Raw genomic sequence first — 27773 nt, 5'->3', positions numbered from 1 at the left:
ACGGGGCGCGTAGTACGCTGCGCCCTCCTTTTCTGCGCACTTTTCCCCCACCCAGCCCCAGCACTGGCTTGGCGAACGCCCTCCCATCTTCCTCCGGCCTGACTTCCGGTTTGCTTGCGCGGCCCAGGCTCCGAGCCGTGGATTACTGGAGGCCCCGTTTCCGGTCATGAGTAGGGCGCCCTCCTGGCCAGCCCCGTCGCTGCGCTCCCCCTGTGCGGCGCGGGGCTAGGGCGGGCGCTGACGGGGCCGGGTAACCGGCCTTCTCCGGCGGTGGCTCGGCCTTCGGCCTTGGCTCGGCCCTCCTTCCAGAGCCTCCCGGGCTGTAGCCGACTGGCCGGCGGCGCCGGCCCTGGCGCCACCGAGGCGGGAGAAATGGGAGTCCCTCCGCGGCGTTCCCGGAGCGGCTGCCTTTGCCGGGGAAGCGGCGCTGTCTTTGAGGAAACAGGAAGCCCGCGGTGACCCCTAGCGACCCGGTTTGTTTTTGGTCCGTTTCCAAACGCTGGGGAATCGAAACTCGGCGGCCCTGGGGGCGGCCCCACGGAGCCTGTGTTCGGGGTGAGTGACCCGCTTTGGCCGGCCCGGGGGCGCGGGCGGTGCCGGGACCACCCTCTGCTGCCGTCGCCGGTGCGGAGAGACGCGTCATTTCTCCAGACCTTGGACCAGGGAGCGGCCCGCCCGGCATCCTCGACCGCGTCTACTCGCGCGAGCCGGGTCGGGCCCCGCTTGGTCCTCGGTTCTCCCTAGTGCTTGTTTTCTTACCGTGCTCTGGTTTACCGTGGCGCCTGCAGTTTTATTTCATTCATTGGGGCTGCATTTAAATCGGATACCAAAGAGGGGCGTATGGTTAGGACGGTCCTGCTTGGGGTGATGTAAATCGACCCCTGTACATCACCGAGGGCTAACAGTAATGTTAGGTTTTTTCAGGATGGTTTTCCATCATTTGTTGAGTGGCTACTACATGCCAGGTAGGCTGAGTCCCTCGTCTCTACAAACAAGGAACTCAGATACTTATAAGTGAGAGAAAATACAGAAACTGTAATACAGATGAAAACAAACTGCTCCAGGATATATTGGAGATGTGCTGAGATGATCAAAGACAACCTACTAGGATTGAAATTGATCCTTGCCTCTTAAACATAGAAGACGCTTGCTTTCTTACTTTTAGAGCTTTAAATTTGACTGAATAAGATCTCAAGACATGGTTTACATTACAGTTATCTAAACTTACCGTGTCTAATTTACCAACCTGTTGTGATCACTCCTTACATCGTCTGTAAGTTAGGAATGGTACATCCTTCACAGGGTTGTTAAATTTTAATGCTATGTTTTTCTAAGATGGAAAGTTGTACACAAATGTAAGGTTTTAATGTTAAAGAGACATTGTAGTGAAATGGGAAATGCACTGGATTAAGTCAGAACATTAACTCAGAATCTGAGTGCTGAATTTACCACTCACTTGACGCTGCCTAAGAAACCAAAATTCATTTTCCCTATCTCTAAAATGGGAATAATCTTTCTCTACAAGGCATCAAAGCATAGTTTCCAAGAGTTTGCAGCTCTAGAGTCAGCTAGCCATTTTTTCATTACTGGCTGCCACTTTTTTTTTTTTTTTTGCTTTACGCGGGCCTCTCACTGTTGTGGCCTTTCCCGTTACGGAGCACAGGCTCTGGATGCGCAGGCTCAGCGGCCATGGCTCACGGGCCCAGCCGCTCCGCGGCATGTGGGATCTTCCCGGACCGGGGCACGAACCCCTGTCCCCTGAACCGGCAGGCGGACTCTCAACCACTGCGCCACCTGGGAAGCCCGCTTCCACTGTTTTAATTGCTCCATCTGTGATATAAGGAAATTGGTGCTCACCTCGTAGGTCTTATGTAGATTTAATGAATTGTTATGGAGAACAAATGAGCTAGTTCCCCTAAAAGTCAAAGCACACTGCCTGACATGCCAGCACAAAGCATTGTCATGATTATTAAATAAGGTGATTTGATGGAAGTACTTCATAATTCTTGAAGTAATGAAACCAGTGTAATTTAATTTTTTTCTTTCTTTTGGTACCTATATTTTGGATTAAAATACAGTTGTCATATCACTATTAGAGAATAAATAACACTAATACTAGTAACATTTAGTGTGTGAAGATGCTCAGTTGCATTGAGATGTATTATTTATGAAAGGAATGAAAAGAAGTAGACTGCCTTTCATACCTGTGCTAACCCAGAAAGAGTCTTAGGATTCCGTAGCCAGGGTAAGCTTTGCTTTTTTTTTTATTTTAATATTTCTTTCATCTTTCCCTTACGGTACTTTCTCTATAGCGCCATTGGTGATTAAATTTCTATCTACTATACTTTAGATGTATGGTGAATGTTTTATTTGATTAGTTTATGGTAGTAGCGGTGGGAGGGGCTATGGGCTAGGTATGGTTCAAGATATACACGGATCGTGGAATCTTCTAGGTGTAAACTAGATGCTTTGTTTAAGCTATATCTTGTTTTGTCCAAGCACACTTTCCAGTAAGCTTACCTTGTTACAACTTGTCTCCTCTCGTATAGTTGCTTAGCATGGGTTAGTGAGCTGGGGCTTTGCTGTGATACTTGAGGAGGGTGACGGGCGGTGTGTGCGTGCTTCATGGCCTTATTCAATTAAGCACTCTGCTCTTAATTTACTACTAAATCCTCCTTTAGTTTTTAGATTGCATAAAAACTTTAGTGTGGATATAAGGGGTGTTCTTAATATAGAAAATGTAGCCCATTTCTTCCCATCCCATAGGTTACACCTTGACCTAACGTTTTTATGTATGGTAGTTATGCTTACTTTCGCTCCCTTTTAGGGTTTGCTGAAGATGGCGGTATATAGACTGAAGTAGCAAGGGTTGGTGAGGTTAATCGGGGTTTATCGGTTACAGAACAGGCTCCTCTAGAGGGATATGAAGCACCGCCAAGTCCTTTGAGTTTTAGGCTGTTGCCAGTAGTACTCTGGCGAATAGTCTTGTTTTGTGACTATTTAGTTTACGACTAAGCATAGTGGGGTATCTAATCCCAGTTTGGGTCTTAGTTGTCGTGTACTCAGATTGTACTAAAGTCACTTTCGTGGTTTAGCTTAGTTTTAATTATGGCTTTTTACAGCTTAATTAGGATTTGACTTTATTTTGTATGATTCCTTAACACTCTTTACGCCGTGTCTCTATTAATTTGGGTCAGTCGTATGACCACGGTGGCTGGCACGAAGTTTACCAACCCTAGTTAACATGACTTAGTCAAACTTTAGTTCATGGCTTACTTTTTATCACTGCTGTGTCCCGTGGGGGTGTGGCTAAGCAAGGTGTTGTGAGCTGCTAGTGTAGCGTGCTTGATACCCGCTCCTTTTGATCTTTGTGATTTGGAGGGCATTCTCACCGGGATGTGGATGCTTGCATGTGTAAGTCTGTTAAGAATTAATAGTAAGGCTGGGACCAAACCTTTATGTTGATGGGGCTGGCGAAGCCCACCCATCTAGACATTTTCAGTGTCTTGCTTTATGAAAAAATTTAAGCTACATTAACCCATGGGGTGTAAAAGATGTTCGTATAATTTCATTATGGGGCTTGTATCAGATTTAGTATTGATTTATGAAAAAAATTGTTCGTAGATCTAGGGACGAAGCTGTCTAGGGGGGTGGTGAATATCTAAGCAGATGGTTAGTTTTGTAGGGGGTAAGGGGGGTTTGATCCACTACGAGATACAGTTTTTTGAGCCTGGGGGGAATAATGGAGTACTGTGTCCTGTAACCATTAATTTAATTGCACATGTTGGTTGTGCTAGTCAAATAAAAAATACATACAAGTCCAGCTACAATTTGCTTGACTGTGACGAGACCTTTTAAGGTCATAGCTGAGTCTGTGCAGGCCCCCCCAAAAAAATAAAAAATACCAAATGTATGGAATCTCAGTTATGTGTGAGCATGGGCTGATTAGTCATTAACCCATCGAGATGTCTTATTTAAGGGGAACGAGTGGGCGATTTTAAGTTAAAATGATCCTGAAGTAAGAACCAGATGTCTTATAAAGATCACCGTTAATGACATGTCCTATGTACGATCAATAATATTATGTAATATGTAAAATTAATAAAATTTAATATGACCTTTAACTGCTAGTGGGGAAAATAAATGAATGCACAGTAATACATAGCATGTATATGTATACATTTACAGGAAGACACTATTATTGATATGTGGACATGCATGTGTATATGACTTACACAACAAAAGTATTATAAAATAAATTATTTTCAATACTGACATAGTACTGTAGCCTGGTGGTTATTCTACAATAAACCTTTTCAAGGAATAGTTTATGTAGAATTTCAGCTTTGGGTGCTGGTGGTGAGGTTTAATGCTTCTTCCTTGAGTCTTAGGGAGGTGTGAGTTTCTCCTTTTCCGGTTTACAAGGCCGGGGTATTTTGTTATACTACAAAGACTCTTCATTTTAGGAGTTTATTTTCGATAAGACTAGTTACTGGTATTAACACTAGGGATTAAGAGAAAATATAAGATGGATGCTGATTGGCCTACAATTATGTATGGGTGTTCTACGGGTTGGCCTCCAATTCATGTTAGAGTTAGGAGATCTGCGACTAGTACTCAGAATAAGAGTTGGCTAAAGGGTCGGAATATTATGTTTCGTTGTTTAGATGGAGGCAGTTAGTGGGTAGGCAGTTAGTGAGATAACTCGGTGAGGGTTATAAAAATGAAAGTGGGGTTTTTCATACTCTATATCTGGTGCTGAGTACATTTTTGGGCACTCACTGAATTATAGGGCATTTGACTGCTGAGGTACATAGTATCTTGAAAAATGGCACTTGACAGTCCCTTCTTTATAAACCAGTTAGCTCATTCCTGCCCTTAATTATTTCATTAAAAAAAGGGAAAGGTGTTGGTTTCTCTCTGTAAGACTTAATTCTTATTCCATAGAAGTGGGCACAGGGATAGTCTGGCTTTTGAGGGGTAGAAAGATGATGAAAATTCTAGATAAGATTCAATTCAGGAGGCAATGTAAAGTCGAGGAAAGAGCCTACTAAATAGGCCTTGATTCAGACCCTAGCTCTGTCACATACTGCCAGTGTGAGTATAGACAAATTTGCCTCACTTCTTTGAGCCTCTGTTTGCTCACCTGTGGTGACACTACCTTTCTAGTCAAGTTTGGTGTTGGCATAATATGTGTACTATATCTTTTACTCAGTTCCTGGTAAAAGTGAATTCCCTTCTATCTGTTTAGGTTGCCATACTGTATTTGCATTAAAAGTTTGCCTTCACAATATAGGAAGGGCAGCATCTCAGTGATGTAGTTCAACCCTGGCATTTTATTAGTGGGAAAACTTAGATCTGGAGAGGTAAACTAATCAATAATAAAGGTGGCAGATCTTAGACTAGAGTCTGGGTTTCTGAATCTCAGGCCATTGTTCTTTCTACCACTGAGTTCTGCCTTGTCCAGATTCTTATTGGGAAAATAAGAATCAATTTTGTGTTGCCTCTCAGAATGTGGTATTAAAAGCATAAATTTGGAAGATGGCTTATCTGGGTTCACATTCCCACCTTTGCTGCTGATTCTTTATGTAGGTGTAGGTAAGGTATTTTAATTTTTCTAAGATTTGTTTATAAATTAGGAAAATAATACCTACCTGAGAAGTAGGAAAATGCATGCTGTCCAGAAGAAATTTTCCTCTACCTTAATATTATTGGAGCCAACCTGAGGATTATAATCAGGAGACAGTCTTTAAGAAAGCTCTAAGGACTGTTCTGCCCCTTAGAGGTCAAAGCATAGTTATATATAAGTTTTTGAGACAAAGGATTATATGTCAAGTGACATATTTTTGACAGTTTACACAATCCAGATCTAAATGTACAAAGTGAGTAATGAGTCATGGGTCATTGTGGCCTCTTGAGAGATTAAGAAGGAGGTTATCTCCTAAGGAGGTCTGGTTAATGCAGATGTACAACACACACCAAAGGGAGGGAGGAGGCCCAAAAGGGTAGAGCAAAATTTTATGTTTAAATTTTTCTTATTTTCTATAAAATATAAATTTTATCTCATCAGTTCCCCCTTTTGATCTTTAATCTTTTGATAGCATTAGGTGATCAAATATTTGGTTGCCTTATGCCACCAGGGTGGTTGCTTATGTGCCCTGGGTCCATCATGTCCTTTGGTGTTGGGTCTTAATAGGTTGTTTTACGGAGTGGTACTAGTGAGATGTCTGTCAAGGACTAATGGTCAATTCCAGTTGTCCAGTAGGACATATGCCAATTCTACCTTACAGGTGCGTTGTGCGTGTTCATTAATTTATAGAGAGCTATATAGGATTGACAATAGGAGTAACAGTGTCAGTAGTAAACGTTTAAGCCAAGATCCTCCTAAATCATAACATTTTCCTAGTATTTTTTCTAAACTGGAGAGAGGAGTATTCAGAGTGGAAATTTGACTCTTCATATGTGTTATGAGTTAACAAATATCTCGGCCAAATGGTCATACTATTGGAAAAGTGATAGAAACCCAGCACACTAGCATTAAAGGCAAATTGGCAATGGCTGTTTCCAAGGCTACCCATAGGTGACCTTTAGCCCAAGGGAAACCAGTTGCACATCTTTCTAACCATCCTGGAGACAGCCAAGGCCATAAACTTGTTCCATGAGTCCATTAGGTCCCATTAGGAGCTACCCAATATCTTTTCATCTCGTGAAAAGGAGTGTTTATGGGCACGTTCAGAACAGGTGTCATTAATTGGCCAGGTAAGAGGGTCCCACTTAGTGATGTTGAAGGTAATGTGTAGCTTGCACAATACTAGAGTTTCTTCTAAAATAAAATAGGGCCATCCAGTTAGAGCCTTGGAGGGGAGAAATCCTCCAAGGAAACCTAGGAGTACTGGACTTAGGTCCACAAACCTATGGTTTGTTTGGATTAATTTTTTGAAACTTGCAAATGATTGAGCCCAGGGAAGAAATACATTGGATTCATAAGCAAAAGTGTGAGCAATTGTCAAAGTAATAGTGTGCAGGCCTGGGTCATCTTGTGTCAGCTGTCTACTTCAGATGTCATTGTCTTCTTGTTCTGGTCTGGTAGTGCTGGTCCTAGTTAGTCAAAGTCGGGTGTCAGAGACAAGAGTTATAGTTCATTCAGGAGAGGAAGCCTGATATGGCCCCGTCCCACATGGCTGTACAGGGTCTTTTATCTTATGTCTTTTCCAGTGTGCATAATCTCCTGGTTGCAGGTCATGGTGAATCTGATCTTCATCCAAAAATAGATTATTGTGATCAGCTTTAGAAACAAACTAGAGTATTGTTTTAATAATTCAATTAAACTTTATAGTAATAAAGCATAACAACAAGGAGCCATCTAAGAAGTGAGTCTTAGGTGGTAAATATAAAAAAAAAGTCTCATTTAGCAAAACTAGAATTTAATATCCACTGAAGCATAATCTTTTTCTCTAAAATTACCCTTATTTCTACCAAATATAGCCATATTAATTTGTTTGCGAAATAAGTCTGTAATTGACCACATAGACTCATAAATTGGCTGTGTTGGAACTTTTCATAAGGAATCTTAGATTAAACCTTTAAAAGACCTCTCAAGGCCAGGTAAATTACACCAAAGGCTTGCCACAGATTCTGCCTGCAATATCTGTAGATTTGGGTGAAGTTCTCTCTTTTTGAGATCCCCAAAATACCTTGAGATTCCTGTACCTATCAGGAGGTGGCCTTCCTTATTTACCTGATAAAGGTGCTAGGAACCTAAGAGTTTCCAGTTTCTGGAGGGAATGGTTGGATAGCGAGAAAAGATAAATGTTTCAATTCTACTTACAAAGGTGTAATTTACCAAATTGCTGTAAGTCATAATTAGCTCGAGGGGAAAGGTTTCCTTGTATCCCGAAAGCACAGATTAAAAACCAGTGGTGTTTTAGCCAAAAACCAAAGGGAGGTTTTGGGAGTGGTAAAAGGACTGGTGGGCTTTAAATTGTTTGTGGAGCCACACCTCTGGTTCTGTAAAGACTGGATTTGTAATTAAAAAAAAAAAGACACCTGTTTTTTGTTTTTTACGCGAGCCTCTCACTGTTGTGGCCTCTCCCATTGCGGAGGCTCCGGACGCGCAGGCTCAGCGGCCACGGCTCACGGGCCCAGCCGCTCCGCAGCATGTGGGATCTTCCCGGACCGGGGCACGAACCCGTGTCCCCTGCATCAGCAGGTGGACTCTCAACCACTGCGCCACCAGGGAAGCCCAGACACCTGTTTTTAATTACTCAAAGAATTGGATTGCCACAGCAATGATATCAAGACCTACCCATCCACCTATGTTGGAATGTTCTTTCCCTCACTGAGCTTAGAGGAGAATGCCAAAAAAAAATTGCTATCAGGCTCTGAATATCAGCTCTGGTCAGTTTAGTCAAACCAGTGGCCTTGCATCTTGGTAATCTATTTACAGAAACTTTTGAGGATCCTCCCTGGGTTTAAGAAATTCTTTAACTGTGGCCCTCAGTTGGCCTCTGATCTGAACAGGCTTACTTATAGCCTCGGGTGATTCCATTTCTAATGGTAACCACTTAATAGTGTCTTCAGAGTGGAAGGCAATTCAGACAGAGGATTACTAGAATGAGTACTTGAAGGGAGGTTAGAGGAGAGCAGTAGTTATGTCAGTCTTTTTTTTTTTTTGGCCATGCTGCACAGCATGCGGGATCTTAGTTCCCGACCAGGGATCATCAGTCTTTAAAGGATTTTTTTTGTTTATTTTAGGTACTTGTTATAACATTAATATTGCATTAGCTTTCTACAACAAATCTTTCAATGAAGCTGTTTTGGCATTTTGAAGCCTTCTGGGGCTTCTGCATACCAATTAAAATAGATAAAATAATTTAAGATGAGAGCTCTCTAAAACTTCAAATTTACAAGTCTTTCTAATTCAAAGGAACTGAGGAGCTAGCCCTACAAATATTTTCTCATGCTAATCTAATTTTAGAAATGGGAAAAACTCTTACCACTCTTGTTTCCAGTAGACCCTGTAGGCAGTGTTCCAGGAGACTGACTGACAGGGTAAGAACTTAGCTTCTGCTGGCTTTCTTTAACTGTGCATGCAAAAATCAGTTTTGGAAAGCCAAAAAAGAGCCCCATCTTGGCTGTTTTAGGGCAGGATATCCTTTAATTCTCAATTAAGTAAGCACTTGCAAGCATACGTAAACCCAGCTGGCATCCCCATAGGTGGCAGTCTGTCTAGGAGCTGTTTGGCTTTTAAGGCACAGTTTCCCATTATGAATTTGGTAGTCTAATTAAGATATGAGATATGCTCTGAACAACTTTCTGAGGATAGAAAGGTGGATGGGATGTGTGCTGCTTCTCTCTCGCTCCCTGAAGAGTTACTCTTGGATTAGTTCTACTCTTCTACGTGTCTCGGTTTCTCCCTCCCCCAGTAAAGCCTCTGAGAGTGCTCAGAGTGAAACTGAGTAGGACACTGTGGGGCTCCTGGGCACAGAAGCCTTCCTGTACCCTGTTTCTTAACTTCGGCCTCCATGACTCTCCCTGAGTTCCAGAGGGCAGATTCAAACAGTTACTAATGCAGGAAGGGAGGGGATGCAGAGAGGAGGGAGGAGCAGCCAAGAAACAATTGTGCAGCCTTGGGGCAGGGTCCTGGTTCCCCCTCAAGGGATACACATAACAATGTCTTTAAGCTCTTTAAAATGTCAGCATTCTTCATACCAGAGAAAGACCACCTGAGACTACATTAAAGGAACCAGAGAAGCTCATTAAGCAGATTACCTGAGACCAGATGAAAGGAGGCACACCCTAATCTTATCAGCAACCTCACCCTTGAACCATTGCTATAAACTCATCACATCCTCCCAGGTGGGGACACACAGTTTTTTGGGGCAGGAGCCTGCTTTGTCCCCCTTTGCCTGGCAAAGCAATAAAGCTATTCTCTTCTACTTCACTCAGAACACTGTCTCCGAGATTCGATTTGGCACTGGTGCACAAGAAGCTGAGTTTTCAGCATCAAGAGCACAAGACAATCAGTCTTTCTAGTGTGCACCTCTGGAAGAGCAGTATTTAATGGTTGTAGTGGGTTCCCCTTCCCCTGTAGGACTGCAACATCACGAGAGTTGATCCTCAGATACTTACACTAGGTTCTCAGTCACTTGAGAATACCTTGTGGCTGGAAGGAGCAGATGTCCCTTGTTCTTCAGACCTGAATTAATTCAGTTTCTCATTTCACTAGCAGAAGTTTTGTTCAGACCATATATTGATTTGTTTTTTAAAATTTAACTATAACAAAAACCCAGCCACCTATGTTTCCCTGGGCCTCCTGCCCAGCCCAGATCCCCTTAGGTCTCCTGCCTGGGAAATGCACCGGTTACCCTTAAGACTCCAGCCTGAATAAAATTTGTAGGATCATCGCTTAAAAGTAATGAGATCTGAATATCAGAACTCATCAGAACATCTGAGCTGGTGGGGCTTAATGAGCCCATGCTGGTACTGAGCACTGGTTCACAGTAGACGCCAGGTGTCTTCTGGTGGTAAGACATGGATGTCAACAAAAAGATTAATCAATAGTCTATCTAAGAAAGAAATGGGAAATATTATTTGAGCCAACCTGGTGATTGTACTGGGAGACAGTCTTTTAGAATGCTCTGAGGGCTGCTCCACCCATTAGAGGTCAAAGCACAGTTACATGTTTTTGAGACAAAGGGTTATACTCTAAATGATATGTTATTGACAGTTTATACAATCCAGATCTGCCAAGTACAAAAAGTGAGCAGTGGGTCATGGGGTCATCGTGGCCCCTTAAAGATTAAGAAGGAAGTTATCTCCTAAGGAGGTCTGGTTAATGCTGATGCACAACACACACTAAAGGGGAGGGAGGAGGTCCAAAGGGGCAGAGAAAACTTTTATGTTTAAATTTTTCTTGTCTTGCCATAAAATACGAAGTTTATCTTATCACCTTCCACGTTCCTTTGGCTGGTCTAAGAATTAAATTGACATGAGGGTAGGTTAACGGGAGAAAATGAAACAAAAGTTTACTAATAAGTATACATGGGAGAGACCCAGGAGAACTGAGTAACTTGCCAAAATGGTCAAAGCCCTAGCCTTAAATATTACCATTCTCAGCTAAAGACAAAAGGGGATGTTAAGGGTGAGGAAGAGTCAGTTATGGGAGGTTCCTAGAATAAGCACAGTAAACAAGGATAAGGTTGTTATAAGAGTTTCTAGACATTTGGTCATCCTCGCTTTCTGGAAGAGAGAGGGAAACACCCTTACAAATGGATATTTCCCTTAAAAATGTGAATGTTTCTTACAAAACGGTAACTCCTACTTGGTCTTCACAGTTTTTCCCCACCTCTCTTGTTTCTTAGAACATAACCAAAGAGACATATTTGGGGGGGGGGTGAATTCTCCCCTACTATGCAGAAGCACTAGTACCTGTCATATGGTTAGTGAGCAATAAATAGGAAATATTAAGATGATTAAATACGACAGGATAATCATTTTTTTCCTAGAAAAAAGACTAATCTGGTGTCAGAAAATAATTCTATGTTTTCTAGTCTCTCACACCCCAGTATGTATAGCATACCTCAACTGAAGTCCTCTCAATGTTGATTGTAGAAAAGAGTGAAATTTAAGGTCTCCTAAGATGAATTCTGATTAATAATGTTTGAATTTTTTTCTTCTTCTTTTTACATCTCTTCCCTAGCCTTCAGCAACTGCTGTTCTCTTTTCTACCCACCTCATCTGGCAGATTGTGCCCATCTTTCTCCATTAATATTGTGATATTGTGATTTGTAAGAAAAACATATGTGGTCACTCAGCTGACCAAAATATATTTCTCATATACATTTGGTCTTCATCCATGGTTCCTTGGCTCACAGCTCCCCAAACCCTTGGAATTACCTGAGGGAAAAGAGCCATGGGAGCATCTTTTGCCATAATATTTGGTCTCTTTTCCTCAGTTTCTGAAACCTTTTCAGAGCCATCAAGGTGACATAAATGGATATCTTGTTACTTATAACAAGAGACTTTCCACCTTGACTGGATTTATGTTAATGAGGTGACTTTTGGAAAGCACCGCAGGATGAGGGCTGGTTGCCAGGGGAACTCACCAGGTGATTAGAGAATTAGAACTTTCAGTCCCATTGACCAGGGGGATGGAGGGTGGGGGGGTGAGATATGTTGAATCAGTTGCCAGTGATTTAATCAGTCATGCCTATGTAATGAGGCCTCCATAAAAACCCAAAGAGGGGAGGGTTTAGAGAGCTTCCAGGTTGGTGAACCAGAACATTTCCACATGCCACTATGCTGGCCCCAAACTCCAGGAGGCCAGAAGCTCCTTTGTTAGCACCTGGTCCTGTGTATCTCTACATGTGGCTGTTGATTCATACCCTTTAATATCCTTCGTAATAAACAGTAATCAAGTAAGTAAATGGATTTCTTTGGTTCTCTAAGCTGCTCTAGCAAATTAATCAAATTCAAGAAGGTTGTGGGAACCTCTGATTTACAGCCAGTTGATCAGAAGTACAGGTAACAACCTGGACTTGCTGATCGGCATCCTGAATTGGAGGGAATCATTGGAACCTCCATTTTGCAGCTGGTCCCTCAGAAGTACAGGTAGCAACTTGGGCTTGCCTTTGGCTTCTGAAGTAGAGGGAAGTCTTGTGGGACTGAGCCCTTTACGTGTGGAATCCCATGCCATCTCTAGGTAGATAGTGTCAGAATTGAGTTGAATTGTAGGGCACCCAGCTGGTGTCCAGATCATTGCTTGCTGATGGTGTGGAAATGCCTCCTCCCCGACACTGGAATTGGGTGATCACAACAACTGTTAATCGTTCTTGGGAATTTCATTGTTCTCAGCAATTGTCAACATCTTTCACCTCAGTCCTTTCTAATTCTCTTAATTTGTACTTCTCTTATGTAAACCTCTGAAAAGAAACAAAATCTAATTGCCAAATATATAAAATGTTTTCATAATTATATATAAATTTATTTGTCTATAGATAAATATATCTCATCCTCCTATATTATTGTGGTTAGATGAAATGATGAATATGAAGTAACTTTCTGTAATAAGAACAAAATCTCCATGCAAAAGTTAGGTGATGACACTATTGTAAAGCAGTTATACTCCAATACAGATGTTCAAAAAAAACAAAAGTTAGGTGATGTTTACCAACTGATAACATAGAACTAACCATGCCCACAAATGTTTAAGAGTACTAGTTATCATCGGGATTCTGTAAATCACGTAGTATCCACTTAGCTCTGTTTCCACTACAGTAGCGGTCCTTAAATTGGAATGGGACTTAAAGTCACATGGACTGATTACTGACAGTTCAGTTTGATGATTTTCACCCCAACATTCTGATTTGCATAGATCTGCACTGGAGCCTAGCAGTCAGTAGTTTTGAAGAGAACTCTAAATGATTCTAAGGCAGTTGTCCATTCCTCACTTTGCAAACACTGCTCTAGGTCAGCTCCAGTTTCTTAGAATATTCTTGTAAAAGACCATTTTTTGTGTTTCATGTTCCTGTAGGATACATTTATCATTGACTTTCATGATAGAGAGAGGCCCACTTAATCTTGTCTTGGGATAATATTTTTGACATTTGTTAAGTTTTAAAAATTAATATTATCAATTCCTGCTAGGCTATTTAAAATACTATCTAATCTTTTGATCATTCTAATCTTTGATAATAATCTGCTCATTGTACTCACTTTTTAAAGATTAAAGTAAACACAGGTTTGTTATTTTAAGATAATTTAAGTTATGGTAAATAAGGTTAGATACAGTATAAATTTTCGCGAATGTTAAAGCTAGCTTTGTCTAGTTTAAGTCTAATAATTGCCAATTAGGCTTTTACCATTTATGCAGAAAATCAAATTTTCCGGGCCAGATACTTTGGATACCCATGAAGAGGCATTTCATCACAAAGTATATAAAACTGAATCTTACTTTACTGTGAGTTAGGCTACTGCAGCTCCCTTTACTTCTCTGTAGAAATAAGGTTGAGGAAGGATGCTTGCATAAGCAATAAAGCCAAAGGTTACACATAGCCTACTTTGTTACTTTGCTAGCAGTTTTCCTTTCAGTATAGTAATAAATACAGTGGGATATCTGCCTTCTATTATTTGGTACCTTTCTGAGATCTCATTTTCCCTGGCCCTGCAGCTTTTAATCTCCAGAAGTTGGGTGTGTATGGAGTAATATGATAAGCATTAATATTTCTGATACTTATGTGATTTTATATTTATTTTTGCAAGGATAGAAATTAAATTTTTCATTTTCATTTCATAACAAATTTAAATGACAACTATTAAAACAAAATTTGATGCGTATCTGTGATGCAAGTGGATTTTCTCTTTGGCGTGCTTGGCTATTTCTCATATACTTTTTAAGACAGATAAGCAATTTTTTAGGGCAGTGCATTCCAAGTCATGTTTATAGTATATAGAATAAATATATAGAATAATGATATAAAACTTGAAAAAAGATTCTTTAGGCAAATAATGTTTTCTTGTATTTAGAGAGAGACCATATGCAAATTTGTGTGATTTATAAATAAAATAGGCAACAGATATAAGTATATAAAATAAGCAATCTGACTATGCATTTTATCCTAAAAATGACCAGTTATCATACTTTATAAAATGTGACATCGTTAAATCATTATACTCCCTTCCATATAAGGTACTTAAAAACCTTCCAAAAGGTTCCCACTTTTGTAGTTCTTGATGAATTTAGTGTGTAAAAGATTCATTGGGTGGGCTTCTCTGGTGGTGCAGTGTTTGAGAGTCTGCCTGCTGATGCAGGGGACACAGGTTCATGCCCCAGTCCGGGAAGATCCCACATGCCGCGGAGCGGCTGGGCCCGTGAGCCATGGCCACTGAGCCTGCGCGTCCGGAGCCTGTGCTCCACAACGGGAGAGTCCACAACAGCAAGAGGCCCCGCGTACCGCAAAAAAAAAAAAAAAAGATTCATTGGGGAGGGAAAAGTACTAATAGTTCAGGCTCTGAAATCCAAGTTTTTGTGCTGATCTTGGTTAAACTTCATAACCTTTATGGGTCCCAGTTTTTCCGTCTGTGAAATGGGTGTAATAAGATTTTCCTACCTCATAGGGTAATCATGAGAGTTAATGGGGATAACATTTGTAAAACACTTAGCACAATACTACATTTGATTATGAATATATTTTATAGTTGCTGTATAAGTATTCCTCACATTCTTGAATCATGTCCAGGTTTTTCTTAAATTCCACAGAATAGGGACCAAATCCTATAGTCTCTTTATCGTAAAGGACGATCTCCATTGGTCTCCATTCTGTTTTTCCAATCTCATCTCTTGTCATTCCCCTCCTCATTCTTTTTCCGCATACTCTTTCAGGCCCTTGAACTTGTTACCCCTGCTGAAACTTAGCAAACTGTTAACGTTTAAGTACAGAAAGTACAATAAAAATAACCACGCTCTTCACCTAAGAATGCAGGGTTAAGAGTCATTTGATCTTTCCCTGTACCTTCTTTAAAAACTCCTCCTCCTCCCCACTCCTCAATCCTTTTAGCATTCTGTATTATCTCAAATATATTACTTCCCTTTATGGCATAACAATTATTTTACTGCACAGCCGTCTCCCACATTGGGTTTTCCTTGCTGAGTAAATGATTGTTTCATGATAAAAATGAATGAGTAGGAAGTCACACTGCTGACCTAGTTAGAACTTCGCGTAAAGCAAAAGCATATAGGCTTGGATCCTCAAAGTGCACAAACTGTGGGACACCATCTGTTTCAACTCTGTAGAGCAGTTTGTTTTTCAGCTGTCTTTAGGGAAAAAAAGAATGATTCCAGTTGAATAAATCCTGTCCATTTGGTTGGATAGTAAGATATTTTGATTTAAGTCAGATGTCTAAGATAGGCACAATTTTACTTCTCCTTAAGCTAGACTGTATCCTATCACTTAACTAGCCATGTGCTCTTATTCTGCTGGTTCCTCTTTTAAGATATAATGTGTGTGTGAAAGAGTGTTAGATAGAGACACATATGCCTACTTGAGGTTTGCAGTATGGGAATAACCCATACTTTCCTTTTGGAAAGGAAATATGAGGATTTCAGCTACTAGCAATGTGATTCGAATGATGTTTACTGTTATTTTGGAACAGAGTTGAATCCAGAGAGGAAAAAGTAAACCGTTCAGAGGAAGAAAACTTTACTCTTTATCCATCATTAGGAGAAAGTGCAGTTTTGTACTGGAAGCAGCAGGAGTTAATTATGGTTATGAGGATCTGCCATTTTGGGGGCATATTGGGGTATTTTTCAACTTTCTTGATAAACTGGCAAAGAATCTAACTTAAGGAGTTGTCCTACATGGTTAGAAATTGTTAAATTGGTGTTGGTGAAGAATGACTGAATCATAGGTTTCAACTACTCAGATTTGTAGTAAACACATTTATTTTTGCCTAACTTTCCTATAATCCTAGATATAAACAAATCACTGGACATGCCAAACTCTGACTTTAGTTGAGAGCAATTGGAAGCTTTCAGTTATAAAATCAGAAAAGCAAATAGACAATGATGGAAGACCAGACCCTGAAAACAACAAACAAAACCTTCCCTTAGTACTCATGTTGTCTGAAATAAAGCAAAACAAACGTTAACAGGCGTGTGTGTGCGTGTGTGTGCGCGCATATTATATATACATAAACTGAATCACTGTGCTGTATACCTGAAGCTAACAGAACATTGCAAATCAACTATACTTAAGTAAAAAACAAAATTTTTTTAAATAAAATATACAATGGAGAAAAGACAGTCTCTTCAATAACTGGTGCTGGGAAAACTGGACGGTTCATGTAAAAGAATAAAATTAGAACATTCTCTAACAAGATATACAAAAATAAACTCAAAATGGATTAAAGACTTAAATGTAAGACCTGAAACCATAAAGAAGAGAACAGTCGGAACGCTCTTTGACATAATTAATAGCAGTATTTTTTTTTGGATCTATCTCCTAAAGCAAAGGAAACAAAAGCAGAAATTCACAAATGGGACCTAAATAAACTTAAAAGCTTTTTCACAGCAAAGGAAATAATCCACAAAATGAAAAGACAACCTACTGAATGGGAGAAAATATTTCCAAATGTTATGACCGATAAGGGGTTAATATCCAAAATATGTAAATACCTCATACAACTCAACATCAAAAAAACAAACAACCTGATTAAAAAATGGACAGAAGACCTGAATAGACATTTTTCCAAATACAGATGGCCAACAGACACAGGAAAAGATGCTCAGCATCATTAATCGTCAGAGAAATGCAAATTCAGACTACAATGAGATATCATCTCACATCTGTCAGAATGGCTATCATCAAGAAGCCATTGGTGCAGCTACTATGGAAAAGAGTATGAAGGTTTCTCAAAAAAACTAAAAATAGAGTTACCATATGACCCAGCAAGTTCACTCCTGGGTATATATCCAAAAAAAGTAAAAACACTAATTCAGAAAGATACATGCACCCCAGTGTTCATAGCACTATTTACAATAGTCAAGATGTGGAAGCAACCTAAGTATCCATTGACAGATGAATGGAGAAAAAAAGATGTGGTATATATGTACAATGGAATGAATACTACTCAGCCATAAAAAAGAATGAAATTTTGCCATTTGCAACAACATGGATGGATTTGGAGGGTATTATGCTTAGTGAAACAGGTCAGACAGAGAAAGACAAATACTGTATGGTATCACTTATATGTGAAATCTAAACACTAAACTAGTGAATATAACAAAGAGACAGGTATAGAGAACAAACTAGTGGTTACCAGTGAGGAGAGGGAATGGGGGAGGGGCAAGATAGGGGTAGGAGGTTAAGAGGTACAAACTACTATGTATAAAATAAATAATCTACAAGGATATATTGTATAGCACAGGGAATATAGCTAATACTTTATAATAATTATAAATGGAATATAACCTTTAAAATTGTGAATCACTGTGTTGTACACCTGAAACTTACATAGTATTATACATCAACTGTATCTCAATAAAAAAATGAAAAAGAAATGAGTTTTAAAACATTTCCCCAATATTCACATTATTCCAAATATACCCTCTTTTTTCTGCTCATTTATTCAATGAGACATTCTATTTTATGTTTTTAAATAGCTGTCATGGATGCACTGGTAGAAGATGATATCTGCATTCTGAATCATGAAAAAGCCCATAGGAGAGATACAGTGACTCCAGTCTCAATATATTCAGGAGATGAATCTGTTGCTTCACATTTTGCCCTTGTCACTGCATATGAAGACATCAAAAAACGACTTAAGGATTCAGAGAAAGAGAACTCTTTCTTAAAAAAAAGAATAAGAGTTTTGGAAGAAAAGGTAATTTATCTGTTTACCTTCATTATGTTTGTGACTTAATAATTCAAAGCATTTGAAATTTTAAATATTTTTCTGCTCTGTCTTCCATGAGTACCAAATTTCTAAGGATAACTCACTGCTAATCTCAAAACCCTGGGCATTTTACTTAGCCTACTGTGTTTCACTTATCATAGTGCTTGGTGAATATTTGCAGAATAGGATTAACAACATGAAGGGATTAAAGTTCAAATATTTTTCTTACCTCTTTTTATCAGATTGCCTTACCTTCATAGCTGTATGTATTTTATTCAGGATTTTTTAATATGTGCAAAAAATTATATACCAACAAAGGAAATGAAGTGTCAAAGGAAGAAGTTCCTGGAACATTGTTCTGATACGTTTAATAACGTTTTCGTCAGTACTAAAATTTTACCATGACTGACATCTTTACCTCAACATTCTCCTTTGTTCTTGAACACACGTAATAAGAATGCATTTAACTGATGAATTAATGTCTTCTGTTTACACCTTTTAATGCAGAAACTGTTATAGAATACATAAGCAAGGTAGCTGATTCAGTTATAAATCATCAGATCTACTTAGCTTATTGGGAAATCTTCCTCACTTATCCATTTATTGGGAAATCTTCCTCACGCATCCATTTATTTTTAAAGTTTAACTTAGTTCATTTTTCTTCAGATCATAGTTTATGATCCTTAGATCTTCAGTGTAGTGGTACATTACAGACAGCAGCTTGCACAAAGGGGGAAGGAAATGATCTAGTTATAAAAACTTAAGGATAGGGCTTGGTAGAGTTTCACTCATTTGGAGGAAGTAAGAAAAGACTCAGTTGTAAAAATAATCAATTTCTTTGTATTCGTATGAACTTTCTTAATGACTATTAAATAAAATTGTGACATACTGGATAGAGTGACAAAAGGTAACATTTTGGAGCTTGTAGTTAGGTTTATTCTAAAAGTCAATAGAAAAATGTGATTTGGTATAAGTAACATTGGAAATATTTCTGTACTTTGTGACCAACAATCCTAATAATTTCTCTTCTGGAATAATATAGGAATTGAACTAACACGTCTATTCCTTAAAATGTCAAGTACACACTAACTTGATATTTTTCTGATGATGGAAATTAAATACTGTGTGCTGGCTTGGAAACACATAAGCACTATGAAAGAATGCTGTACTGTGTTTAGTGTGACGAATTAATATTATAAATAGTTACTACAAAGTATAAGATACTGATTAAGTAAAAGCCTGAAAGAAGAGTTTTAAAAGTATCTGTTCTGTACTTTTTACTTTCTTAATCAGTAAAGCTTAATTGTGTGGAAGTGAAATGTTCACTTAATTGTAGTCCAGGCTTTATTCCTGCATTAGAGTAATTAAGGTCCAGGCTTTATTCCCTGCATTAGAGTAATTAAGGTAAGTCGTGCAGCCATAGAAGACTGACTTATTTTCTTATGTAGAACGTCCTCTTAAGCCTTGTCTTCTAATTTTATACCATTAGCTTATAGGAGCTCGAAAGGATGAAGAAACAAGTTCTGTGGGACGAGAACAAGTAAATAAGGCCTACCATGCATATCGAGAGGTTTGCATTGACAGAGATAATTTGAAGAGCAAATTGGATAAAATGGTAAGTTGGTTTGAAAAGGATGGTATCTGTATGTTGTAAATGAGTTTTCTCCTTCAAGAGGTTAAAATTAGAAATGAGATATTTACACTTATTAGATAAAAAATTTGCATGGTCAAGGCAAAAATAGAAAATTTTGATAGGAATATTTGTAAGTTATTTCTATACAAAATATGTACTCAATATGTAATGATGTTTAGGTCCTTTTGTTTTTTGTTTTTTTTTTGATGTTTAGGTCTGAAGTACATCTAACACCACTAACTTCTTTTGAAAAATCATGACTTAGTAGAGTTTATCACTGTGTTTTTTTTAAAAAGCCAGTGAATAATATGTCCTAAGTTAGAAAAAGATTAGTGAAAAACTGAGTTCATTTCCCACCTTGCTTTTCAAAGGATAGAATCAGTTTTTTCAACATCTACCTGAAAATTAATATATAATACCAACCTATAGATTTTATTGAATGTAATTTGGCATTTTCTCTACTTAACTAGAATAAAGACAACTCTGAATCTTTGAAAGTATTGAATGAACAGCTACAATCTAAAGAAGTAGAACTCCTCCAGCTGAGGACAGAGGTGGAAACTCAGCAGGGTAGGCCACTTAAACGTGTTATAATTATTCTAACGCAATTAATACATTTTTCCATTCCTGTGTTATATCCATGATCAGTTTGCTATATCTGTATCCTAAGGACTTATTTTTTAATTTTTAGGCTTATATTAATTGCTCTGCTTTTACAAAGTATCAACTTTTAACTTTTCCTTGGATATAAATTGTACTTTTCCTAGAGAAAATTTGATGGTTTTTATTCAGGGCTAGTTTGCAGTGAAGTAGATGAAGAAAGGAGTAGAACCCCATCCTCTCCAAAGCCTCTTGCCCACTGCTAGACGCCCTGTCATTGAGTAGTTACAGTTGCTTCCCCCCGCCCCAATTTCTAAAGGTTGTTACCAATGTGCAGATGAGATGCTATGTTGAAAAGTTAAGAGTGGGAGATATGGGTATTAGCCTGCTCCCATGCACATTCATTCTGATGAGACAAGCTGACGAGTAGGCCTCTGAGAGACCTTTTGATGGGAGGTTGAGGTGAGATCTCTCATGGCAGCTGATTGGGTCTTTTTCTATATACAGAGCCTAAGGAACCAAGTCAAGGGTTAGTCCATATCCAGTGGTATTGAGTTTGTACAGTGGAATGTTTATGAATAAAATTGTTCGGAAGTTATGTTCTAGGCCTGATGGTCAAACTTTATACTTTCTAAAGGGACTAGATGGAGTGATGAGCTGAGTGAGCATCAGTTCACTCACTTCATTTAATTCTTATCACTCTCAACCTTGACGTATATAGATTATTCATCCATATATAATTTCAGCATATGCTTGATATGTGTTGTATATTTTAAAGTTTCAGGCTGACAAATTTGCTCTTTAACCTAAACCAAAAATCAGGGATAGGGGTAATTAATACATTCTAAAATAAGATTGCTAGATTTCTTATTAGCATAGATACATGAAAGTAATTACTGTTTTTCAGAAACTTAGTAATTGTTCATTATTTATATTGGTTTTTCTTTTAACCTGCATTTTATTGGCATAATCTTTTTCGAATTGCAACCAATGTAGAAGTCAGAAATAACAATTTTAATGTCCGTCCTTTTTGTAGTGATAAGAAATTTAAATCCACCTTCATCCAACTGGGAGGTGGAAAAGTTGAGCTGTGACCTGAAGATCCATGGTTTGGAACAAGAACTGGAACTGATGAGGAAGGAATGTAGAGATCTCAAAATAGAGCTACAAAAAGCCAAACAAACGGTATTACAGAATTATTAAATTGAGAAATTCAGCATGCATATGTGTGCATCATATGTAGGATTTATTACTAAGTGTTAAATCATAGAGTTGACATAAATTATAACTACTTAGAGAGTCACATTATCTGAAAATTCACCTTTATCTTCCCCTTTAATCATTTTTGCTAAAATATGATAACTATACTTTTAGCATAATCCCAGAATTATATTATGATTTTGTTGTTTAAAAGCTAATTTTTAAAAACCTTATTAGTTTATTAATTTATTAAAGCTGTTCTTTCAGACTTCCTTTCCTTCAGTTTCCTTAAGTCATTTTTTTCTCTGTAAAGTTTAAAGAGAACTCAGGTTTTAAGTTTCCCACTTCATTTAACGTAATAATTTGATTAATTTAGACATGACAGGAGACTTGCTTTTAGAATTACTAAAACAAAACTTTACAGCATCCACTAATTCTCAGAAGTCTAATACTTTTGGAGCAACTTTAATTTTCAGCTAATAGCTGAGAATGCAAGAATTGGGGTTGGTGGAGCGGGGGGGTGGGGGTGGGGAGCAAAACAAAAACCCTGCTTGAGCTGCTAAAGTGTGGTTAGCCTGAAGTCATCCACTGAAACACAAGTTGCCTCTCGGGTCCTCACCCAGAGTCTGTCTACTAATACAGTGATCCCTGGACAATGGGGTTGTGACCTGTGGAGGTCTGCTTATACAAGCTTATACAAGGATTGTTTTCAGTAAGTATACAGTCGGTCTTTGGTATCTATGGGTTCCACATCTGTGGATCGAGGCCACCACAGGTTGTAGACTACGCTATCCATTGTTGGTTGAATCCACGGATGCTGACCCGAGGATACAGAGGGACGACTGTGGGACTTGAACATACGCAGATTTTGGTACCCACTGCGGATCCTAGAACCAGTGTCCCGTGGATAGGATACTGAGGGACAACTTTACATTGGGTTCAGAAAAGCTTGGATAAATGTTTTCAATGTCATGACAATGCTGAGAATAAAAAGAAGGAATGATAGAGAAGCAGAGCAGTGTGGGAGCAATGCTCCAAACACAAAGTTTAAAATAATTATTACAAGAAATTGAAAAGTTTAATAGTCTGGAGTTCAATAGCCATTATATACATTCTATACACTTATGTATTTCAAACTAAGGTAGCCACGTAGATAATTATTTCTCAGGTCAACATTTTGCCCATCAGATTATCCAGCACTACTAAGGAGCTATGTCCCCACCCTAGGTTCTTCTGAGCAGCCACCATCTGAAAGAGGAGCTCCGCCCACGCTTCCTGACTGCCAGCCAGCACTCTGCCCTGAGTCCCAGGTGTCCTTAGATGAGCCAACAGGTCTCTCGTCTGTAATGTGGTCTTTACTGAAGGTGACCACTGGTTAAGAATGAGACAGGCATTAAGAATAATATAGCATCCTACCTTGGCCTTTACCCAGTGAACTCCTCTGAACTGGACAGTGAGAACTTGATTTGGAGCCCCCAGGCCTGATAAAGGGGAAACACCCACTATAAAAATTACTATCACCTCCCATTAGAGAAAAAAAAAATTGTTTTTCCTACTTGACATCTGAAGTTGATTTTCCTAGCTTTGCACCCGTGATCACATGCACAATTCCTTTAGCAGCTTCCAGCATCCTGTCCTGCAAGCCCAGTTGCCCGTAGCCCTTGAGAGGCTTCTTTTAAAAAGATGTGCTTGCAGGAAAAGATCTGCATCTTGAAGCTCTGAATTACAATTGTCAGTATATACTTTCTACTTGAAATGATTTGATAGCTTTTATAAATAATGGATATCTCCTTATAGAGTAAGAAGCAGAACCATGGAATCATAAAAACTTGGTTCATGATTGTGTTGCTTATTGTGACATTAGCAAACTCATTTAACTGAACTTTTTTCTATAAACTTGACATTAAATATCTAAGCAGCGTGGTGCCTAGTACATAGGGTATTCAATAAGTGAATGTGTTTCAAAAATTTTAATTAGGGTAATCCAGAAAAGCGCTTTAGGGGTGTATATGTGTATATGTGTTAATACAGTTCAGTTCTTATTATTTGTTTTCCACTAGGTGGTGCTAGAGGATAAATTTGCTTTTAGTTTAATTGATCTTTCACAAATCACAGAAACAGACTTGAAGGTAGAAGAAACTTTAGAAATCACTTGTTTTATTGCTGATGATGTTGCTTTATTGCTGAGTCTTTGTTGCTGAGACTAAGAAACTTTAAGAGTTGAAGGTGAGGGAAGGGAGGAATTTGTTTTTTGAAAAGGGGATTTAAGACACGGTCCCTTCTTCATAGGAATTTATTTGGCTGGAGGAGGGGAGATTTAAAGTCAAAAATGCTCACAACTAATATAGAGATATGAACCAAGGAAAGATGGAGTGGAAATTTATCAATTTATCAAGGGTTCCAAGTTTAAATCTTGGTATTGTGGGATGTGTACATTTCAGTCTTGTTTCAAAGGTGTTACTGGTCAGAGTCCTCTTGGATATGGGAGTCAAAGAGCAAGCTATGGAGAGAAAATTTATTTTCACATTAATAATCTTATATCTACTGTAGCCATACTTACAAATATTTTTAAGATGGTACTTTCTGTGAAACATATTTTATAATACCTTCTGAAGTGTGAAATAGCATCCTACATGGACAGAATAGTGGTGTTTTGGGGGCTTTGCTTTTTTTTGAAGTACTTAGTGAGCTCAGTTGATTGTTTGGTATTAAATGAGGTCAAGGTTCCAGGGTCATTTCCACTATGGGCCTTCTTTACTTTCTGTATCCTCCAGTTTTCCAGCCACTTATATTCAGAACAGTGGATCCTTTTAGAAAAACAGACCACTAGGACTGAAGCGTAGGAAACACTGGCTCAGTAAATGGAGTTGGTGTAGATGCCTAAGGTAGCCAATGACAGCCTCTTTGGAGATGCACAGTGTGCTGTGTGTACTAAAGGTTCTGAGCAGTCCTGAAGTACAGGAACCTATTTAACTTGAACAGTGTTTCCGAGGATTTTGTAGCTATGGGCCCATTTATGTGAAACTCCAACATCAGATGGCACAAGTTGGGAAACATATCCATTACTGCCTTTGGACATGAAAAACTGATGACTGGCCAGGGACAGGGTCTTTGAGTATTAGAGACAATTCCTTTGTGCTTTTTACTAATTTACGTTAGATTTTCTGAATTGTTAGGTGGTAGCTGGAGAAATACTTCACCAAGCAAAACTGTTAGGTTTTTTGTTTTGTTTTGTTTACTATCATTGGCTTTAAAAACAAGTAAGATTGGGCTTCCCTGGTGGCACAGAGGTTGAGAGTCCGCCTGCCAATGCAGGGGACGCAGGTTCGTGCCCCGGTCCGGGAGGATCCCTCATGCTGCGGAGCGGCTGGACCTGTGAACCATGGCCGCTGGGCCTGCGCGTCCGGAGCCTGTGCTCCGCAGCGGGAGGGGCCACAACAGTGAGAGGCCCACGTACCACCAAAAAAAAACAAAAAACAAGGAAGGTTTCCATTGTGCGTATATGTATAAGTATACACTAATTAAAATGTGTATTTTTAATTAATTATACAGAGAAACGAAAAGTGACTTGATCTGATTCCTTCATTTCCTATGAGGAACAGGAAAGGAAAATGTCCAAGGTTATGTGCTTTGTTAGTGGTCAGACTTCCTCTGACTTGTGGGCCAGTTCTGTTTTCCCTCTCCACAGGGCTCCCTGAGATGCAACTAAATCATTTACAGTATTTAGTTGGTATTTTCTGAACAATCAGATCCAAAGACACTTTAACTTCTGTAGTACATTTTTTTTTTTTTTTGCGGTACGCCGGCCTCTCACTGCTGCGGCCCCTCCCGCTGCGGAGCACAGGCTCCGGGCGCGCAGGCTCAGCGGCCATGGCTCACGGGCGCAGCCGCTCCGCGCGCACGTGGGATCCTCCCGGACCGGGGCACGAACCCGCGTACCCTGCATCGGCAGGCGGACTCCCAACCACTGCGCCACCAGGGAAGCCCTCTGTAGTACATTTTGATATTTTACACTCCCAAACTCAGAGGACTTATGAAGTCCTTTTGTGGCTTTTTAGTGTTCCACTTTAAAAAATATCATTTAGATTATATAAATAAGAAATGGTAAAGTTAAATTTTGTTTTCTTAGTTTATACTGGCCATTTCTGCTAATAGAATTAGTGCCTGTGGTAGTCATTTTTATTTGTTATAGACCCTGAATTGAATGCATTGCAAACAAGTGTGTTACAGAGTTATCTTAAATGTATTAAGTCCACTTTTAAATATCTTTTATAGGTTCTTTTTGTCATCTATAACCTAAACTACTAAAACTTGGAAGTATATAAGGACTTTATGAAGTCCTTTCCCTGTCATTTTCTTGTGGAAAGAAGAAATTTATGTTAATCTTTTTAAACAACCTGTTAAATTTTGGTACTTCTTTGTAATAATATCAAAAAGTGAAATACCAATAAACTTCCATTTTCTGGTGGAATTCACTCAGCTATACCTGAAGAAACAGTAATTTGATCAATTTGTTACCCTTTTTTGAATATAGATTTCAGATTGGTATCATCAGAAATACATTTTGTAAGACTCCAAGGTCTTTTATGTGAGAGCAAGTGTATTTTTTAAAGAAAATTAAAGCATTAATGACTTTAAATAATTGGAAATGATTTAGAAATACCTGTATAAATTTGGAGTTATTTCATTAAAATTGAATATAAGATACTAGTTTTATGCTGTACAGTTACAGATGTATTCTGTAAAAGCTGAAGCACGTGTAGGGTAATAAAGTATTGAGAATAAATAGAAGGTAACAATTACAACTTTTAAACTGTTTTTTAAACAATGACAGTACCCATCTCAGGAAGACAATCTGAAGAGCAGAGATCTCCAAAGACTAAGCATTTCAAGGTATGAACATCCTTCAGCATTCAATAATAATACATTATATAATAATAATTATTATTCTGTAGGCCACTTTGTATAGGTACATAGATTTCTGTTATGATTTAACCTTAAAAACAGGTTGACACTATTTGGGTACTGCATGTAATTTCTGATCACAATGTATTTATAAAAAATATTTAACTGTTCCTTAACAACAGGCTTGAACTTGGGCAGTAGAGAGGTGCATATTGTGATGCCTTAGATAAAATTTTTGAACATTCAGTAATATTTTAGATAGGATTTTAGGGAGCTAGTTGTGCAGAAGTATTCTGTAATTCTGATTTTTACATGAAGAATTATACATTTTCATACACAGCAATATCACTTTGTCTTAAGGGCAAACTTGGACAGCCTTACTCTTTGATAATGACATGAATTTTAAGAGAACTGTCCTCTTGGGGTAAGAATAAAAGTAGCTATCAGAGTTCATGTATGCTACTTCGGCCCTTTTTTTCCTCAAATATATATATCATTTTTATTTAAGTAACATAAGTGCATTGTTTTATCTGATAATTTTTGTTCTGCTATGTTAACATCCCCTCTCTCCTTGGATGCTTCCACCCAATGAAACATACTCATTTGACTTCATGGTTTGCTCGTTTGGCTTCCAAAATTTACTGAATTATCTCATACCTATTCTTCCTATCAAAAATCTAATGGAGAGAAATGCTCAGTTGGGGAAAACAGTATGAGGAAACATGGTGCAGCCCCTCTTCCTGTGTGAAGGGCCAGCAGTAAGTATTATAGGCGTCATGGGCCAGAGTCTCTATTGCAGCTTCTCAGCCCTGCCATTCAAACAGTACACTTATACCTTCAACTTTCATCTAAATATACAGCAAGGAAGTTTTTCCTTTTTTTAAAACATGTGTCTAGTATAGCGTCCATGTGAATTATTTTTCCAAGGTGTCTTCTATGTCAGTTACCTTCTTTCTTCCTGTCAACCTAGGTTTCCCCTTATTAATTTTGTTGTATTTGTCATTTTTATAAGCCTTCTTAAACCATTTTTGGAAAGAAGCAT

General features: G+C 38.7%; 2 protein-coding genes across 3 annotated transcripts in view; one reads left to right on the top strand and one right to left on the bottom strand.

Moving 5' to 3' along the window:
- The window catches only part of ZCWPW2 (zinc finger CW-type and PWWP domain containing 2), a 139330-nt gene extending 139304 nt beyond the window's left edge, over positions 1 to 26 (bottom strand). The window contains exon 1 of the mRNA XM_067753553.1: positions 3 to 26. The gene's annotated coding sequence lies outside the window, so the exon portion shown is untranslated. The remainder of the gene's footprint in view (positions 1 to 2) is intronic.
- Positions 26 to 27773, top strand: part of AZI2 (5-azacytidine induced 2) — a 36593-nt gene continuing 8845 nt past the window's right edge. The window contains exons 1-6 of one of the 2 annotated variants that reach the window (XM_067753549.1): positions 26 to 555; positions 18161 to 18381; positions 19883 to 20008; positions 20497 to 20596; positions 21663 to 21811; positions 26661 to 26719. In XM_067753549.1, coding sequence (XP_067609650.1) covers positions 18166 to 18381; positions 19883 to 20008; positions 20497 to 20596; positions 21663 to 21811; positions 26661 to 26719 — 650 coding nt within the window. In that variant the 5' untranslated portion in view covers positions 26 to 555; positions 18161 to 18165. The remainder of the gene's footprint in view (positions 556 to 18160; positions 18382 to 19882; positions 20009 to 20496; positions 20597 to 21662; positions 21812 to 26660; positions 26720 to 27773) is intronic. The other variant, XM_067753548.1, reaches the window with a different exon arrangement.

The sequence above is a fragment of the Pseudorca crassidens genome, chromosome 10, assembly GCF_039906515.1.
Source record: "Pseudorca crassidens isolate mPseCra1 chromosome 10, mPseCra1.hap1, whole genome shotgun sequence".
Classification (NCBI taxonomy): Eukaryota; Metazoa; Chordata; class Mammalia; order Artiodactyla; family Delphinidae; genus Pseudorca; species Pseudorca crassidens.
The sequence above is the reverse complement of the archived record's forward strand: the minus strand, read 5'-3'. Positions and strand labels throughout refer to the sequence as shown.